The 21,120-nt window shown below is 47.3% G+C and overlaps 1 protein-coding gene across 1 annotated transcript; it reads left to right on the forward strand.

The window, feature by feature from the left end:
* The first annotated feature begins 485 nt into the window (after positions 1–485).
* Positions 486–21,106, forward strand: vapal (VAMP (vesicle-associated membrane protein)-associated protein A, like). The gene is made up of 6 exons (XM_012815374.3): positions 486–701; positions 12,736–12,888; positions 13,667–13,770; positions 15,666–15,746; positions 18,522–18,707; positions 18,986–21,106. The coding sequence occupies exons 1-6, from the start codon at positions 644–646 to the stop codon at positions 19,145–19,147; spliced, it is 744 nt and encodes a 247-aa protein (XP_012670828.2). The 5' UTR covers positions 486–643; the 3' UTR covers positions 19,148–21,106.
* The last annotated feature ends 14 nt before the right edge of the window (positions 21,107–21,120 follow it).

Raw genomic sequence — 21,120 nt, forward strand, 5'->3', positions numbered from 1 at the left:
ATATATATACATTGGCATACATAAAAAAAAAAAAAAACATAATCTAACCTTACATTTGTGCAGTGACCAAGTCTAGGCCCACAATGTTTGCTGGGGGGGAAAATCAGAGCAAGACGGCCTTGCTTATGGGTGCTCTAAAGAATAAAGACTATGGAAACGGATAGCTCTCTTCCTGTCCCCACTCAATATTGTTGTTACATAACAAAGGAATTTGTCTGGCAGTAAATTAACCTAACCCAAGTTTACCTTTCTGCCCACCACACTCAGACAGAGCCCACTAGGCTGCCAAGATATTTCTCAAAACATCTGGGACAAGATGTTTTGGGGACATGTTCATCAAGTTGCCTGATTACCACGGGGTATGATTGTACTCTAGATTGGATTTAGGATTCTCCGAGGTTAATAAATTGAGTTTGCTAACGGAATAAACAAGGATAACCCACCAATTAAACTCCAAGAACTATTATCGACCAGGCATCGTTCCTGCGCGAGTGCGCGCCCAGGAGTCGCGCGTTCAAGTGCCTGTATCCTTCAGCTCATTCGCTCGCTCTGAAGGCAACGTTCAGTGGCTTCATACAGGTTTGGGATTTCTACTCTCTTAGTGACACCCCGGAACCGTCACTTAAGCGCATCCCTGGCAAACATGTCCAAGTTGGAGCAGATTCTCGTTCTTGATCCACCGAACGATCTTAGATTTAAAGGTAAGGGAATTACGCACTGTCACTGTCGCGAGATGACTGCAATTGAATAGCATGCTAACGTTAAATTCTTTGAGACGACACCGGGGATAATTTCACACTCCCTCCGATTAGTTCACCGACTCCAAAACCGCCATTTTGAGGTAGAGGAACCGGGGATGTATGGGCCGCTACGAATCCCCGCACTGTAACGTTAGAGACGTTTCAGCAAACGGCATGATTTTGGCCATATCAAGCTAACCTGGCAGGCTGGCTAACTAGCTAATAAACTGAGTGCTGTCAGACAGCAGGCGTTTTGACAGCGGGCACGTTTCATTCCTGTGACTGAAGTTCCCTAGTGGGGCGTCAAGGCATCTGTAACCGCAAGCTATCAATTGAAGATCCAAAATAGTTGTCTAATTAACCTCGATACCCACTCAGGGAGCCTGGACCTTCATCATTACCCGGTTGCTTGCCATCAAGGCAACGGAGACAGCCACTTATTTCCCATCCATGTGGATGGCCATCATGTCTCTATGCCAAGAGTTAGCTAGCTCGCTAAGAGGATAACGCTAACAGCAGAATTAGCTTGTTAAATTAGATTTTACAAGAGCAGTTAACGTTAATAACATGTTGTCAGTGGGATTACTAGGTCGCTGGTAAACCTTTTAAATATCATCAAACACCAGAGAAATGGTTAACGTTAACTGATTGCTGGCTGGGCCATTCATTGTGGCATCTGCCAAGCCGACTGGCCAGCGAACTGACATGTAGTTAGGTTTACATGGCTAGCCTCTACAACCAATGTGAAGCATGCTGTCATTTCTTGTGCGCCGCTGTGTTTTGGTGATCGAGAGTCTGTCTTGAGTTGTACAGTGTGCTAGCTATGAAACAATAACAGTTATGCTACCTAATGATCAGTTTTCCTAATCAGAAGCCTGAACGTTACTGTTATCGTGTCTTCGGTTGCGATTGCGTATCACTGACCAGCAGTTAGATGAACTGAGGGCGGGGTTCATTTTACGTTTCCCTTGTTAAATAGCTCCCAAGCGTTTAAATTTAGTTATGTGTTTCATAACTCTGCAGGTAACTTTTTATGTTAACGTTAGATAGTTGCCAGTGTCTTCAGCAGATCCCGGATGAGTTGCAATCATAGCCTAACCTTTGGATATGTAGCCTACTTGACGCAGCACCATGTTTTTGGGATGAAATTGAACGCTAGCAGACGCCGAATGAAATACCATGGCTAGCATGGGATGTTCACTGGTTTTCTAATCCACCGGATCGCTGAACTGATTCCTATCTACCGGCATGTTCGTGCAGGTAGCTGACGTTAATGCTCATCTTTACCATAGGTGCGGGCTGTTACGTAACTCGACACACCGCCTCGTCTCTCACCCAGAGCGCATACAAGCCCCCAAACACCTATCCCAAGCAGTGCCCTAGGAACACATTCTTTCAAGGATCGACTCCGCGTTTAGCTGGAGAATTAGCTGAATAATGAGATGGAATCAGGATAACGCTCGTTTTAAAATCCTCGTTCGAAAATCAAGCATGCATGGAAAGCACTTTTAACGTCATTGCCTTGCATGAAAAATCCATTAGAAGTAAATGTATATGAATCAGTTGGTCGATTGATTGATTAATTCATTAATCGAAAAAAATGACCCAGATGCAACCAGACAGGACCTTGCGTGCATCCGGATCAGTTCCAGGTCACGTGAGTCTCATTGGAGCTTTGGCAAGGATGATGTTTGCCTGCTTCTGATGAGGCAGATTTGATCACACTCAATATGGAGATAATTCTTTAATCAACATGGGGCCGTTCCTCTGTCCCCATTCTGTCTGTGACTGTAAGTCAAAACTCCCAGGCCTGTGCTTCTCTGGATGTGAGGGGGAGGTGTGCTACACAGGGTCCAGTGTGCTCAGTAGGTGGAGGCAATATGCAGGTGTTGCAGCACCTCTTCTTTCAGGTCTGGTTAGCTGGCAAGTTTTGCATTTTTGTAATATGAGGTCATGGGTGAGTGTGTGTGTGTGGCCAGCCTTTCTTGCCCTGTGTGGGTGTGGCACACCCCTGTCCTCTCTCTCTCTCTCTCTCTCTCTCTCTCTCTCTCGCTCTCTGTGTGTGTGTGTGTGTGTGTGTGTGTGTGTGTGTGTGTGTGTGTGTGTGTGTGTGTGTGTGTGTGTGTGTGTGTGTGTGTGTGTGTGTGTGTAGCTGGAACCATTACTCTCTTTTTGTCTGTGTCCCTTCTTTCTTCTCTAGCCTGTTTATGATGCTACATTTCCTCCTCTTGTTAGGGGACCATCTCTCTTCCTGGTTTCTTCTCCCTCTTTTCTCTTCTTGTCCTCCTCTTGCCTCGCCTCGCATCCTCCTTTCCTTTCTCTATCACTTCTTTCTTCTCCTCTGATCTAAAACCAGTTCTTCATTTCTTACATTCCACATTTATCTCTCCAGCCTGGGTTGCATGTTCCAATAGCTGCCATGGTTAAATGGTAGAGAGACTATTATTTGACACTCTCCCTCTATTAGTTACCATACTGGTTGCTTACCAACGCTTTCAGGAAACACAGCCCTGTCACAAACTGAGGTGGCAGTTGTAGATAAGACCTGCTTCTCCCTGTAAAGCTATTTATGAATGTCCAAGGGAGACACGGGCTAACCCGACACCTGCAGCTGCAGTGGCACACATCACTGTCACTGGGTATGATGGCTCTGCCTCCGGGAGGGCAAAACACTGAGGCTGGTGATCCATCCGTCCATCCATCCATCCATCCATCCATCCATCCATCTGCTCGTGGTTACGGTGTACGGATGAGCTCAGCATTCAGAAAGGCCCTTCCCTGAGAGGAGCGCAGAGGCCTGTGGGGCGGTGATCGGCAATGCAGGGATGTGGGATGGATTTGACCCATCGGAATGCTGCGCTGGAATGTCGAGCGCTTATCTGATTGATCTGTTCCGTGTCAGAGTTGAGTTAATGATTGTCATCGTCCCACCTGAATGAGCTCTCTTCCTCATTCTCTCTCTCTCTCTCTCTCTATTTCTCTCTCTCTCCCTCAGTCTCTCTCTCTCCCTCCCTCTCTCTCTCTCTCTCTTTCTCTGTCTTCCTCAGCCTCCCCCCCCCCCTCTCTCTCTCTCATACTCCACCCCTGCTCCACACTCAGAGTGTGCTAAATCCAGCCGTAAGGAGTGGGGGTCTGGCCCCCCCCTCAGGGTACGGACCCTGCTGGGACTCCCAGACTCAGCAAGACACGCACATCCTGCTCTCCCCTTCTCTCTCTCTCCCCTTTTCTCTGTTGCTCATTCTGTCTCTCTCACACCCCCCTCTTCTCTCTCTCTCACGGTCACTCTCTCTCTTCTGGTCTCTTATTCTTTCTCACACCCTCTCTCCATGTCTCACACACACTCTCTCTCCATGTCTCACACACACTCTCTCTCCATGTCTCACACACACTCTCTGTCTGTCTCCTTACCTTTTTTACATCCAGTATAATTTTTTTTTATCTCTCTCTTGACCTTTATTTCGCTGTTTTTATTTCTCTCTCCCTTCCTCCCCGACCTCTCTCTCTCTCTCTCCCTCTGGTAGTATTTATAGTCCAGTGCTGGCCGTGGGGACCCGTGTTGGCAGTGAGTGGGAAGAGCCGTCTCTCTCTCTCTCCTCTCGCCTTTCCCTTCACCCAGCTTCCTGCCCCTGGGACAGGGGCATCATCAGCCCTCTCTGCCCCCCTCTCTACACATGGCGGGGGTCTGAGCCTTTAGAGCAGTAGCCCATAGTTTGGGTCCAGAGTTCCCCACATTTGTGTTCATAGCCTCCTGCTTTCCCAAGGGAGCTGCTGGTGGATGCTTTGGCCACATACAGTATACCACTCTATGTGGCAGTCAGTGAAGTAGTGTGTTGTGTGCTTGCTAGCTAGGCTGTCACTTCAGAGAATGGTCCCTTATCAAACCAAGGTGTTGTCAACGTCCCCTTGGTCAATTACACACACCAGAGTAATGTAGTGAGTGAGGGATAGTATGTACTCTATTTCTGTTTCTCTATGGTTCTGTGTGTGGGAATATGTGAATATGCTTGGGTCAGAAAAGGTCTCCAGCTGCCAAATATAGCCTAACTATGAGGAACAAAGCTGAAAACAGTGTTTTTGTGTGATAGGCCTATGCTCCTGATTCCAGTGGCTATGAAGATCCAGCCCTGGTGGAGAATACCAGATAGTGGTTTTGTGTGTTATATTTTGAATGGAACATGTGAGACATGATTAGGCTATCTGCAAAGGGAAAAAGAGAGGGAGGAAACCTCTTCAGGGCCTAAGACCAACACTACGCTCCCGGCGCTGGATCAGCAACTCCTGTATTACAGTCAGGGCTATGCTGGTGGCTATTATGAGACTCCACACGCGCACACGTGCACACGCACACGCACACACACACCACACCACACCACACACACATAGGATGGATAACAAAGGCAGTGTTCAGGACATGAGTACTTCCACCAATGGAATTCCTCCGGTGTTTGCCTCTTCCTGAACCTGGGGCATGTTCAACACCAGCAAAAAAGTAAAACCTTAGCCAATGGTAAGGTAGACGCCTGATTGCGTTAGGTTGACATACCAGTCTCCTCACACCCATTCAAACTTCCTGTGGAGCAATTTTGGCGCTGATCCGCACCATTGAGCACCTATGGGGGTTAAGGCCTCGGCTGTAAACACACCCAACAGAAGAGTGCTTATCTGGAGTCCATTGGCTCTACAGGATGGGCCAGAAATAAAGTGGCAGCTAAATGCGATGGCTATCTGTGACTGAACTGAAATGGACATCTCCCTCCTTGCCATCCCAGTAGAATCAGAATGAGCAAAGTGGACATTCCTGTTCCAAGCAGCATGTTCCGTGTCACAGATGGAAGTAAATTAACCCCTCTGGGGGCTTCAGTCATGGGTTTGATTGTTCCATAATTGGTAAATGAATTGTGGGCATAAGATGCCTTTGTGTGATTACTAGTATTATAGCAGGAAATGTCACCAAAGTCCCTTGCAAAGTGGGAAGTTCATTCCACAGAAGAATGTTGCGTTATGTGACAACTTATGTCCACTCCCCTCCCCTCTCTCAGCATGCTTTCATGCCTGCCTGCCTGCCTCAGTGGCTGGCTGCCTCAGTGGCTGGCTGGCAAGGGCATCTGCTGTTAATAAATGATGGAGGGGGTTTTGTTCAGTGCCCATGCTTCCTTTAAACATTAATGTGCCTGTCCCCATGTATATCATTTTGTATGTACTATCTTTTATACAAAAAAATACTATTAATTAGCAATAAATATTTCTGTACATTTAACTGGAGACACTGGAATTATAATGTGTGTGGTAGGGTGTGCCCTGCTGTTGGTGTGGACCACGGTTAGTGGGGGAATGGCATCATAAAAACCGGGTTCAACATCGTAAATACTGTAAGCCATCAGCGATCATCGGCTCAACCTTGGGCCGCACCGTCATAGTCTTTCTCCAGTTTAAACTCGTATGATTCAGTCAGTTCTCGTATGTTGTCATCATTCCTGCAAGTGTGATTGAGATATCTAGGCCGACGAAAACACTGAACAAAGTGTGCCAGACATCATTCTGGCCAAAAGCAAATGGAACAAAACAAACCGTATCAAGTACTTGTAGTTGATTTAGGGCGACGATAAGTAGTTATTAACTGTAAGATGTCGAGGCAATATCTCAGTATTTCAGTTGAGATGTCCAGAATGTTTGATCAGCTGCCTTAATGTGGCTTAATACCTCTAGTCACCAATACTCTTTCTCTATACACATATGCAATACCTTCATTTAACGGGTTGTGAGACATTAAAACTAGGGTCCGCGATTTTAATACCATACACTTTTTCTTGAATTCAATTGCTGAATGTTTGGAGAGGACCTGAGCTGAAGTCAGAGGCGTTTCCCCAATGAAACCCTTGCCCAGCGCTACACCCGTCACTCGTCCTTTCTGTCCTATCTGAGAGTTGCGTTCACTGATGGGCAAAATGGAGGCTGGTCCCATCTCCTGTAGCTGGCGCCTGCCTCATGACCACTTGCCCAGTGCTGTCTGCTGTCTGCTCATGACTAAATTTGGATCTGGCATCTGGCGAAGCCTTGTGCGAGGAAAGGACATTAATTTAGCTGTTGGAGGTCCAAAATCACAAATAAAGGTGACTGAAAATGGACCAACTGGAAATAGAAGTGTTGTCACTTTAGAATAAAAATGGCAAAAATGAATCCTGTTCCAAATGCTAAAGTCTGAGTCTGTATCGCCCCATGATCTAATATTGAAACTTGGACACCATTGCTTGTGATGGGGATGGGACTCCAGTACATGCAAGGCACAAAATGCATCTGCATGGTTCCAGTTAGATATGTCTGAAGCACTCACTGATGAATGCAGATGTTATTAGGATCTTTATTTGACATGGGACATGAAAAATGTTGTTAATTCATGCAATTGCCTGCACCCATCTTAAAAGTGCAGGCCGTGATTCTAATCCAATACACTTTTTAAATGAAATTCAGTGAATTTCTCCTCGCGATCCTCTAGCTGTCCATTCAGTGTGTGCGCTCAAAGTCCTGGGAAACAAACATTGGGCCCAATTTCATAGGGCGGCGAGCTGGGAGCTACGTGTGTGACGTGATGATTGGAGAAGGGGTCGAGAAGAATAGTTATTTGCATGTATGCACTCCTAGGATGCTAGAGTAGCAGGAAGCCTTAGTGGGGCAGGTGGAATAGCCACTTATCATTTGCAGACATTATAGTGCATGTTATACAAATATTGAAACTGTTAAATTCACATTGTAAAATGATTAAATATGTTGTGTCTGTCACTATTACGACTCTAGTTGTATTTAACATAAAACAGCTTTATGTCCTTATTGAACTTGGACAGACCCACTGTGACATGTCAGCTCATATGTTAGTTTCAGTAGCCCATGTTAGCAACAAAACATATTTATGTATATACATCATTTTTATATACTTATTTATAATATATAATATACAATTTTATGTATATACTTACCTTGCTGCTATTACACCTGAATTTCCCTCACGGGATTAATACAAGTTTATATATCTATCTAATGACAAGTGAAAGGTGAAGTGACATAGAATATTCCCATTTGTAGACGGGGAGATTGTGCTACTCCTCCCTGTAGGCCAATCTTAATAGTCACTAGGTCTGTGTGCATGTTATGAAATTACCCAATGAATGTGCCCTAGTAATCAAAATAGCCTTATCCTTCTTTGTTGCGCGTAAGAACCCCGTGGTGCGCATCTATCAAATTAGGTGCCATAATGGCTTGGACCGAGCCATAAGCCATTTCAGCCAATCAACAGGTTGCTTCAGGAGCATGGAAGGGAGGGGTGTAATTTCATTGACTGTTGAGCTCAAATATCAACAACCTTTCACACACCTTTGCTGTGTAGCTGCCTCCAGAGACAAACATAGCCTAAGAAACAGCACCAGAGACAAGTAGGCATTCACAGTGGCCCGTGTCACACTTTACTCCAGCAACTCACCAGAGGTGTGTTGTAACCATGGAGACTGCTTATTTACTGTGGGGCAATAGGTTCCATATTAAGCATTGTGGCGGAATGAGTAAACATTCTAATCGAGAATGCTTGAGTGCGGTGATGTGTTATCAGTCTCAAGCAGTGTGTGTGTGTGTGTGTGTGTGTGTGTGTGTGTGTGTGTGTGTGTGTGTGTGTGTGTGTGTGTGTGTGTGTGTGTGTGTGTGTGTGTGTGTGTGCGTGTGTGTGCGCAGCACTCCCATGTTCACTCCCCGGGCCCGTAATGTTCTTTTCCGCCACAGCTGATGGTTTGGGAGTTGGCCGTGCCCCACTTAGCTGACACTCTTTTGCTTTTCTGACAGAAACTTGTGAGGGAGTGACGCCGAGACTTGGCCGCCCGTCAAGTGGGACACAGAAGTGTCCTTTAGCGTGAGACTCACGGATGGTCCGCGTAACCCGTGACTTGAGCTGTCCACTGTGGCGCTTATGTCCAGCACTGGGCAGTCTGCTGTCTCTGTCTCTGGCCCTGCGCTGCCTCTAGTGGGGCCGAGACTCCTGATGCTGCTCTTATTGGCAGCTGGTTTATCACCAGGAAGCATGGAGTGCACTTACCATGAAAATCAGATTGACAAAATGGTGGCTCTTAAGGGTGAGCCGGAGGGAAGGATACTTTATCGATCCCGCTGCAAGGGCATTAGAGTGTTATCTTTGCCATTTAAATACGCTAACACACTCTCACACAGATGCACCCAGGCCAGGAATTGAACAGTACATTTACACATAAAAATGACATCTAGGAGACACTGGAGAGAGGGAATGAAACCTAATGAAATATAAGAGAGCTATCCGATAACTGAGTGGCCTGAGAAGCCTGGTGTCAGGCCAACGGAATATGAGCCCGTATACATACTAAAACAGTGCCATATGCATACTAAATCAGTACCATATACATACTAAAACAGTGCCATATGCATACTAAATCAGTACCATATGCATACTAAAACAGGACAGTATGCATACTAAAACAGGACAGTATACTAGAAATGCCTATAAATAACAACCTCAAAGTTAACATGCAGTGAAGACTCACAAATGCTTCTTAAAATGTCAGCAACCACAATTGAACAAACAGCAGGCGTGTGATCGGTGGCCGTGGCGGTGATGCGGCAATCAGAGGTGGTTAATTATGGGTACGGTGGGCTTCACTTTGGCCTCCAAAACCTCTTTCATGTGTCCGGCCCCAGCAGTAATGTTATCTGTTAGGGGTGAACGCTAAAGACGGCTCTCTAAAAACAGCGTCTGGCCACCCACACTGCCTTATCTCCACACCGGAGGGCAAGAGAAAGGACAGGACACGCACACACTCAAACACATAGGGCAGCAAAGACAAGAACACACACACACACACACAGAGAAGCAAAAAACACACACACACACACACACACACACACACACACACAGGGCAGTAAAGACATGAACGCACACAAACACTCAGGGAAGCAAACACACACACCCATATACAGGGCTGTAAAGACATGAACACGCAAACGCTCAAACAGTCAGGGAGGCAAACACACACACACACACACGCACACACACACACACACACAAAGGCCAGTAGGTTGGTCACTTGAACTGAAGCCGCAGGGGAACACGACAGAGACCTCAACCTTTAGCCTTTGCCATGACGATATTAGTTACAAGCCTCCTCATTGGTCAGTTTAGTGCTAGCCGAGCAACTCTGATTGGGCTTGATGACTCACCAGCAATTGATTTAGAGTCAAAAATGCCTCTCGCAAGCACACATGACAAAGACGCATGCACGCACACACACACACACACACACACACACACACACACACACACACACACACACACACACACACACACACACACACACACACACACACACACACACACACACACACACACACACATTCACTCAAGCATGTGCATACACACTCGGGCACGCACACACACACGCATGCACGTACACGCGTGTACACACACACACACACTCTCTTCCCACGCCTTTGAAGACTCTTTCAGAGGAGTGTTCCTCTGATTGTGGCCTGAGGGGGGGGGGGGGGGGGTTCTTTTCCTATGCTTTATGAAGTTAGTGAGTGCTGTGATCTTTCTGAGAATGTGCGTTTCAAAGCCTGCAGAGCTGTTTGATCTTACTGAGAGACCCTCCCTCCTTACATAGACAAATGATTGTGGTCCTTGCTGCTGCCATGGCCTGGGCCCAGCGGCTCAGGGAGAGTGTTTACCTTGGCCCACCTACTTCAGGCTCCATGGCGAGAGCTGGTCGGAATTGTGGAATCGTAGGTTTCTAGCACAAAAGCAAGACTTTTCGAAAGCTTTAAGCTTCCATGTTTGGCGCTCTCTCCACGGTCCAGTGGCAGGATTCTTAAGCAGAAGACACCACGCCACGCCACGGCCACCAGGTCCGGTCCTTGTGGGGTCAGTGAGACTAACGGAGGTCCAGGGACCAGATGTCCAGTCCAGCCCGGCACGATTGAATTTTCCAGAAAAGCGATCCTGAAACCAAACCCTTCCCCTCGACCTGTATGGAGGCCAAGATCAATAGTGTAATGGCTCCGGCACATCACTTCCTGTGCCCGGCTAGATTGTCATGAATATGTCTGGTGGAGGTGGAGGTGGCCCTCAGTGGTGGCCCTCAGTGGTGGCCCTGGAGAGTGGCCTGGACCTCGCACTCCTCCTAGAGTCACTGATCAGACACTCTTCTCCCACAGTGAGCCCACCCTGGCTGGGATGTGCAGTAAACGTTTCTCTACATGATCACCCCGGGGCTGAACTATTGACCCAGAATCAGGAGAGCCACGGAAACCATCATAATTTTTCTGTTTTTACCCCCCCTCACTTCCATTACTTCCATGTCGGTGGGGGCTGGAGGGTGGGGTGGAGGGTGCGGGTAATCGGGTTAGGTCTTTGAGGGCCGGCTCTTATTGGCTGATTGACTGGATGGAAGGCTACCCTCCATGGATTGGCTGTGGAGCTGGAGTGGCTCTGATTGAGTTTGGCTCGTATGGTTTTCCCAATGAGCTGCCCGATCATATGATCTATGATTCCATTACGGTGTTGTTCAAGATGCTAATATTGTGTACATCCATTAGGTACATCAGGAGGATGGGGGGGATTAAGTAAGGACACACACATACACTGAAACATACACATAAACACACACACACACACACACACACACGTGTTTGTGTGTGTTTGTATGTGTGAGTCTGTGTGACCATGTACTCATGTGTGTGTTTGTGTGTATGTGTGTTTATGTAAGCATGTTTGTGTTTTTGTGATGATGTTTTTACCGATGCTTAATGCAATAGTCACTGCTCTTATTGTAGGAACAGTCTGGCCTGAATCTTAATACACAGGAAACCTTTCTCTATAGATACCGTACTACCTCCTTATGACAAACACACACACACACACACATACACATACAAACAAACACACACACACACACACACACACACACACACACACACACACACACACACACACACACACACACACAGACACACACAGACACAGACAAAGTCAGAGTGGACTGCCAGTCACACCTGCCAACTGTGTCCTGCACACACAAACAAACACACACACAGTTAGGTCAGCTTCTGAAGAGCCAGTCCATTAACAGTAGACAGGCGACCTTGATTCAGAGGCATAAACTCACGCAAGCAAATATTCTCTGATATGTCCTCTCTACACACACACACACACAAACACACACACACACATGCCTGATCCTGTTCTCTGTGTGTGTGTGTGTGTGTGTGTGTGTGTGGTGTGTGTGTGTGTGTGTGTGTATGTGTGTGTGGTGGCCTGATTGAAGTATGTGTGTGTAGTGGCATGATCAGAGAATGTTCTATCAGAGTCCAAGGGCCTAATGGATGGCGTGTCCTGTCATGGGACGGTATTTGGCCAGATTGTGTCTTACTGTCTTCTTCTATAACCTGCTGAGCACAACATCTGAGGGACTGGGACCATCAGACGGACAGACAGACAGACCACTCAGATCAGATCAGACCACTCAGCAAACACACCACCCACAAGCACACACAAACACTACACACACACACACACACACACACATACACCACACACACATACACCCCACACATGTACATGGTCAGATCACTCATACTCACGGTCATACTATTCCCAGACACAGATCAGACAACAAACCAGACCACACAAAAGCACTCACGCAGCTCCCAAACACACACCACTGACCAGCACACCCACAGCACTGAAAGGCACACCCACACCACTGACAGATGGCCAGCCAGATGCAAAGACAGATGAACAGCTTATGAATACACAAACTACTGACTAATTCACTCTCACACACACACACACACACACACACACACACACCACATACCAGCAAATAAACAGCATTTAAACACACAGGTTACAGACATAGGTGTCTCAAAAAGAGCAGACATCTCTCATATATGCAGCTCTTTGACCTCTGTCTCTCTCTCTCTTTCCCCTCAGGGCCTTTCACAGACGTGGTCACCACTAACTTGCGTCTGAAGAATCCGTCCGACAGAAGAGTATGCTTCAAGGTGAAGACCACAGCGCCGCGCCGCTACTGCGTACGGCCCAACAGTGGAATCATAGACGCAGGAGCCACTGTCACTATCTCAGGTACACTCAGACGCAGACGCAGGCACCATTGCCGTGCTGTGTTTGTTCCAGATGCAGTACTGCATCAGCACTGCATCAGGAACATACACACAACCCACCCAGCACACACACACACACTCATACATGCACGCACGCACGTACACTCGCACGCACACAACACACCCTCACCCCAAGACCACAGTGCTGTGCTGCCATAGAATAAGGCCCAACAGTGCTATCAAGGTGGTGTCGGTCACTATATCAGACACACACACACACTCACACTCACCTTAAGGCCCCACTGTGGAGCCATTGATACAGGGGCCGCTGTGACTATATCAGATGGACACACTTAAAAAAAAAAAAATGCTTTATCACACATTTTTAAACTCAAATACACTCACATTCCTTAATATGGCCACATATGAGACCACTTCATTTTATAGGGAACTTAATCTGTCCAAACTTGACTGACAACATGGATGAACTGTGATTTGTATGCAGAGGCAGTGACACCTTAATAGCACAGTAGTAACTGCTTTATTACCCGTGTGTCCAATCTGGGAGGGCGCTTCTCTGCGTGATCATACGTCTTCATCTGCTCAGTCAGTCTCTACTGCATCCCCAAACAGCTAAGGGCTCATGAGTGCCCTCTGGTGGCATCTGGGTGAATTTCACTAAAGGATGAGGATCTTATATCATACACAAGGATAATAACCTCTCTCTCTCTCCTCCTCCTTCTCCCCCCTCCTGTCTTACCTCTCCTCCTCCTCTCTCTATCTCCTTTCCTCCTTTCCAGTAATGCTACAGCCGTTTGACTACGACCCCAATGAGAAAAGTAAACACAAATTCATGGTGCAGACCATCTTCGCTTCACCCAACGTTGCAGAAATGGAGGCCATGGTGAGCAACCTGCAGTTTCTCTCCATCTCTCCATCGCTCTGTCTCTCTCTGTTTCTTCAAGCCCTGCCAGTGTGTTTTGTGTGTGTGTGTTGCTGTGTTTGTGTGTTTGGGATTTTCCACATGTGTGTGCATGCACATGTATGGATGTGTTTGTGTGTGTTTGTATGTGTATGTGAGTTTATGTAAGCATGTTTGTGTGTTTGTGATGATGTTTTTACCGATGCTTAATGCAATAGTCACTGCTCTTATTGTAGGAACAGTCTGGCCTGAATCTTAATACACAGGAAACCTTTCTCTATAGATACCGTACTACCTCCTTATGACAAACACACATACACACACACACACACACACACACACAGTTGACACAGACAAAGTCAGAGTGGACTGCCAGTCACACCTGCCAACTGTGTCCTGCACACACAAACATACACACACACACACACACACACACACACACACACACACACACACACAAAGATACAGGATACAGACACAAACACACTCACCTCATACTGCCCTCACACATACACTCACACACAGCCAAAAACACACACTCTCGATGTAGGCTGTCAGTCACACTTGACCGCTATCAACCTCAGGCTGAGAAACAACACACACACACACACACATACACACAAACACATATTTCTCACAGATTTGAGCAGACTTTCCAGTCTCTCCTGATCACCACAAGCCTCACACACACACACACACACACACACACACACACACACACACACACACACACACACACACACACACACACACACACACACACACACACACACACACACACACACACACACACACACACACACACACACACACACACACACAGTCACACATCAAGTCCCACCTGACCAGCCCCACTGTCACTGCTCGCTCAGATGGGACTGTGAGGAGGTTGGCTGTGGTGGTCACACAGGGCTCAGTGGAAAATCAAGACACACACACACACACAACTTACACACACCGGCCTCTCTCAGACAGACCAAGTATTTGTGGGTTTGGTGTGGAGGGAGAAAGGTTTCTTCCACCACATACCAGAGAAGGCCCTGAGAGTTCTGGAGAAACTGTCACACACAAACACACACTCACACACTCACACACACACACACACTGGCGCATGCACAAAACAGACTGATACACACTCCTGACCTGTGAAAATGGGGTGTGTGTGTGTGTTTTAAGAGTGCTCAACCTGAAACGGTAAACCCACATAAACGAGTTCAACGACAGTCAGACTGAAATATCAGCCCCAGACCACAAGAGGGCGACAAGGCCACAAGCTCTCAGCATTGCAACACTCCAGTCAGCCCAAGGCTGAAACAGGATCAGGTTTGCATCACCAGTGACTAGGAGGGGGCAGTAGGCCAGGCCTGGTCTCGAGGCAGTCGGCCTGCTCTGGTCAGCTCCTCTGCGCGGCCTGTGAGGCTTTCCTCTGCACACTGACAGACTGGGTTTGGGATCATTCTGACTGATTCATGTGTTGATATATTTTAGTTCTGAAAAGAGGGCGAGGAGATTATGGGTTCATCCCACCTCATTCGGTTTCTGCACTACCGTATTCCCCTTTTTGTGTGTGTGTGTGTGTGTGTGTCTGTGTCTGTGTCTCTGTGTGTGTGTGTGTCCATGCATGGGGCCATATGTGTGATTGAGTGTGTGGGGGTGGGTATTATTATGCAGTCTTTGCGAACATGTGTTTTGTGTGTGTGTGTGTGTGTGTGTGTGTGTGTGTGTGTGTGTGTGTGTGTGTGTGTGTGTGTGAGTGTGTGTGCATGTGTGTGAAACCAGAGAGACCAGCTGCTTGTAGTTGGCTCTGATGAGTAACATGCCTATCCTTCTCTCTCTCCCTCTCATCCTGTGTGTGTGTGTGTGTGTGTGTGTGGCAGTGGAAAGATGCAAGGCCAGACGACCTCATGGACTCCAAACTGAGATGTGTCTTTGATATGCCTTCCGAAAACGACATAGTGGTAAGAGCTGTATGTATGTGTGAGTGTGTGCGAGAGAGAGAATATATGCACTGGAATGTTTGTTGTTGTTGTTGTTTTGCCATAATTCTAAGAAGTTATTAGAAGCACACAGTAGTACAGGTCGTCAGATTTGCAGTGTAGGTGTATAACGTGATATGCTGTCATTGCTGTCAAAATCATCTGTGATTCATTTCAGCAAACTGATGTGTTCCTCTTAAGCAGGTTCAGTGTTTGAAACGTTGTTATAGAGACTTCAACACTCGCTGTGTTCCATCATCCATGTTCCACAACACTCCCTCTCTCCACCACATGGAGTCACACATCAGAATCACACATCAGAATCACACATCAGAATCACACTCGCTCACACACTCGCTCACACACTCGCTCACACATTCGCTCACACACTCACTCACACACTCACTCACTCACACTCACACACTCGCTCACACACTCGCTCACACACTCACACACACTCACACACACACTCACTCACACTCACACATTCACTCACACACTCACTCACTCACACACTCACTCACTCTGTGTGAGTTCTGTGGTTGTGGTGGACACTTGTGTTCTTTTGACTCACTCAAACACACTACCAGATACACACACACACCCTTTGTATCACAGCTGAATATTTGTCTGTCATTGGTGGTTACAACACACACACACACACACTGACATACCTACCCGCAAATACACACTATCACGTACTTACACCTCCATACATGGCCCCCATGGCCTGCCACACTCACTCAGTCACACACACACACACACACACACACACACACCACACACACACACACACACACACACACACACACACACACATACATACACATCCACATCCAGACACATACATACATGCACGCTTGTCCCTATTGCCACCCACCCAACCACACACACACACATACACACACACACCCTTATACCCATCCAACAACCCAACCACACACACACACACACACACACACACACACACACACACACACACACACACACACGCACCCACACACACACACACACACACACACATACACACACACACCCTTATACCCATCCAACAACCCAACCACACACACACACACACACACACACACACACCACACACACACACACACACACACATCACGCTCTCTCTCTCTTTTCTGTAGTGTGTGGCAGTTAAGAGTTGGGGGGGGCCTCGGTCACGGCCTCGTCTTTGGGCTGAGAGACGCAGGCACACACACACGCGCACACACACGCGCACACACACGCGCACACACACGCGCACACACACGCACACACACACGCACACACGCGTACACATACAGTCACCCGCCTCACTCCTCTGTTTCTCCTGTAGTGTGTGGCAGGTGAGGTTTGGGGGGCGCCGGCTCCGCCTTTGGGCTGTGTGACCCCGGGGGCGTTCAGTACGCCCCTGAGTGTGGATGTGGGCGTGAGCGGCCGCCCCCCATACAGCACCCCGGCGGCGTCCAGCACAGGGCTCCACCGACACAGTCAACGCTCAGAGGTCAGGCAGCTCAGGATGCAGGTTGGTGAGGGTCAAAAGGTCAGAGGTCGGCAGGGTCAGGAGCGAGGCTGGATGCAGAGGATGGGGGATGACCACTCACAGGCCTAGTTCTTCTGTGTGATGAGTGTTGTGACCATGTGTAAAAGCACTGTCACAGGAGCACACGCCACACCTCTCCACTGTCCAGTAGAGGGCTCCACCAGCGTCCCGATCATCAGATGAAAATGAGACTCACACTAACAGGTGGTGGGGGGAGGTGGGCCATCCACTTCATCTACAGAAGTCCCACACGGTTGAATTTACATCAACACCGGCCTTGCAAGGTTCAGGATGATTTTAAACAGTAGATGGTGTGTTGAGCCATTTTCAACCCATAAAATGTTGTCAATATTTACACCAGTATTGATGTGTTTCATCACTTTAGTTTACAGCTCAAAAAACGCATTTAAGGGTGCAGTTACACTTTAACTTCATTGGTTGAACAGGATAATGCATTCTGATTGGTCAGTTCCATGGTGGCTCCCACATTGTGCCACGTAAAGTTGAAACTCCCTTCATGCCCTGTAAAGAACCCTTTCTCCCCATGAAGACGTAGCGTGCGTGCCTGCGTGCCGTAATAGTTGTGCCTGTCGCGGTGCTCTGTCTCCACCTCACCCACCTGCTGGTCGTCCTCCTCCTGTGAGGGCTTATCACCTTTCATCTGCAGGCAGCCACAGCTCACAGCAACAAAGGCAGGGGTCAGGCAGGTAGCTCAGGGTCAGAGGGGAAAGGTCACAGAGGTCAGGTCAGGGGTCAGACTCCAGAGGGCTAATTACTGACCTGACTAGAACAGGAGCCCTCTTAGTCATGCTTAGTGCTTAGTCATGCTAACTCTCCATCTCTCTCTCTCTCTCTCTCTCTCTCTCTCTGTCTCTCTTTCATCATTGCTTTTCACTCTGTTCTCCCGCCCCTTAACTAACTCCATCTCTCTCTCTTTCGCTCTTTCTTCATTGCTTTTCTCCCTGTTTTCTCTTCCCCCTTGCTCCATATCTCTCTTCCATTTCTCTTTCCTGTCTGCCTCTCTCTCTCTTTCTGCAACTCCCTTTTACCCCTTTCTCACCCTCTTTTTGTCCTCTTGTGTCACATTCACTGATTTCTGTGTGTGTGTGCGTGGTTCTGTTGGTTTGTGTGTGTGTGAGTGTATGTATGCTTGTGTGTGGACTTTGTCTTTGAACCTATTCGAATGTGTGTGTGTGTGTGTGTGTGTGTGTCTCCAGCGTGAGGTAGATGCGGCTAAGCCTGTGCCGGTTCTGAACTCATCATTAGTGGACGGACCCGCGGGTCCCAGAGGCGGGTTGAGCGGTCCGGCGCTGGACGACACAGAGATGCGGAAACTTCTAGAAGAGTGCAAGAGACTGCAGGCCGAGATGAGCAAACTCTCTGAGGAGAACCGACATCTCAAGGTGAGAGAGAGTGTGAAGGATATATATCTACATTTACACACACACACACACACACACACACACACTCACACTAGAGTACACATTTTCTATGCATATGGAAATGACTTCGCTTCTAGCTCTGGTATCTGTAAATGTTTTTTGTACAAAACCCTAGATAAATGAGCATAAACTATACCTAACATGCAAACACAGACAGGAATATGGATACGGTAAACAAACAGTCAGGGAGTCCCTCTCATGCTCACTGCTGACCAATGCCCTGTCCCCTCTGTTACCAGGACGATGGCTTGAGAGCGAGGAAGCCGATATGGTCGGAGAACGTCATGTCTAACGCCAGCGCTCTGATTGGTCGAGAGTCGGCCGTCAGCTCTCTCCCCTCCCTTCTCGTCGTCATAGCAGCCATTTTCATCGGGTTCTTCCTGGGCAAGTTTGTGTTGTAGGCAGTGCAGGGGGGGAGGGACGGGAGCTTGTCTGTCTGTCTCTCAGCCTGTTTGTGTGTTTGTGTGTGTGTGTGTGTGTGTGTGTGTGTGTGTGTGTGTGTGTGTTTGTGTGTGTCTGTTTGTTGTCTGTGTGTCAGTCTGATACTGGGGGGTTTACCAGGGCTGAAGCAGTTTATCATTGACTCTGCCATATCATCAGTGGTGTGGCCTGCCTGAAAGTCACATTCGCACACACCACTATATACATCACTGCACATACCAACATGCACCACAACACATACACTCAGATTACACACACACACACACACACACACACACATACATACACACACACACACACACGTTATATACACCATAGCATATACACTCAGATTACACATACACACTATGTACACCACAAACGTTAGTTAGGGTGCGAGAGAACAGAGTGAAAAGCAGTGATGAAGGACAGAGAGAGAGAGAGAGAGAGAAAGAGAGATGGAGTGTTAAGGTGCGAGAGAACAGATTGCAGTGATGAGGGACAGAGAAAGAGAGAGAGAGATGGAGTGAGTTAAGGTGCGAGAGAACAGATTGCAGTGATGAGGGACAGAGAGAGAGAGAGAAAGAGAGATGGAGTGTTAAGGTGCGAGAGAACAGATTGCAGTGATGAAGGACAGAGAAAGAGAGAGAGAGATGGAGTGAGTTAAGGTGCGAGAGAACAGATTGCAGTGATGAAGGACAGAGAAAGAGAGAGAGAGATGGAGTGAGTTAGGGGGCGAGAGAACAGAGTGAAAAGCAAGGATGAAAGAGACACACATAGCACATAACAGACGCTCAGTGCATATCATGTGAACATATACACAACACACACACACTACATGTCTTCTATGCACAAACAAGTGCCCTACATGAACATTATACACACACAAACACACCACACAAGCCATATTGACATACACTTCACACACACAGAACCACCTACACATCACACAAGCACACACACACACACACACACACACACACTTTTAGGTCTGGCCTGATTTTCAATCAGTCCCACCTGTACTACTTCCTGAGCAGAGGAGAGAGTGTTATTCCTCTTTCACGTTTGTTTGTTTGTTTGTTTGTTTGTTTTGGGGTGCTGTCTGTATGTTGTCTTGAGGAAGCACAGAGGCAGAGAGGCTCAAGGATTGAGTGATGAACTGTCCTCTAAACAGAAGAGAAATATAGAGAGAGAGAGTGACGGAGAGAAAGAGAGATGAACGTACGTCCCTGTTCCTGTTAAAGAAAATGAGAAACGGACTTCTTCTTCCTTTTCTCTCTTTCCTTTCCTGGAGTGTATCCATCCCTCGCTCTCTTGGAGTCAGAGTGGAGGGGGCCGGAGTGTCATGTGTTTTTAATTCATTTTAAAGGAAAGGAAAATAACTTACACTGTAAAAAACTACCCAAGAAAAGGAGCAACCGAAAAAAGCAAGGGAGAGAGTGAGTGTGAAGGAAAGAGGAAAGGAAGGGATGGAAAGAAAGAAGGCCAAAGAGAGGAAAGGAGGAGAGTGAATGAGTCCCTCCCTAAAAGTGCACAGTGTCCACACAGTAATGGGTCACTTTGTTTAACAGTATCTGTGTTTTCATAACATTTTGTCTTTCTTTTCCTCCTCTCTGTCTCTCTCTCTCTCTGGGAGTGTTGTCAGGCAGATCAGAGACTGAGGTGCCTCTTACATTATTATTGTTTTTGTACATCTGAATTCTCTTCCCTAACACTACCAACACAAGCTGTTATACTGTTGTTATTATAATTATTATTATTATTATTATTATTATTAATGATTCATGCTTATGTTTTGATGCTGTCCTTACTGAGGTGTAAGGTGACTGAACATGAACTCTTTGTCCCGCCCTCCTCCTATCCCTTGCTATTCAACGTTTCAGAAAAAAAACATGGGAAAAAAAAAACATAAAAACGAATAAACACCATAAAAAACAGGACTCTTGTGTTGGAC

Source organism: Clupea harengus, chromosome 22 (genome assembly GCF_900700415.2).
Source record: "Clupea harengus chromosome 22, Ch_v2.0.2, whole genome shotgun sequence".
Taxonomy (NCBI): domain Eukaryota; kingdom Metazoa; phylum Chordata; class Actinopteri; order Clupeiformes; family Clupeidae; genus Clupea; species Clupea harengus.

What these genes read in the sequence shown, in the direction of transcription:
- vapal (XM_012815374.3), top strand. Translation starts at nt 644, where the DNA reads ATGTCCAAGTTGGAGCAGATTCTCGTTCTTGATCCACCGAACGATCTT. An exon ending in TTGCAGAAATGGAGGCCATG is followed by an intron (nt 13,771 to 15,665) that starts GTGAGCAACCTG and finishes TGTGTGTGGCAG; the next exon opens with TGGAAAGATGCAAGGCCAGA. An exon ending in CTTCCGAAAACGACATAGTG is followed by an intron (nt 15,747 to 18,521) that starts GTAAGAGCTGTA and finishes GTGTGTCTCCAG; the next exon opens with CGTGAGGTAGATGCGGCTAA.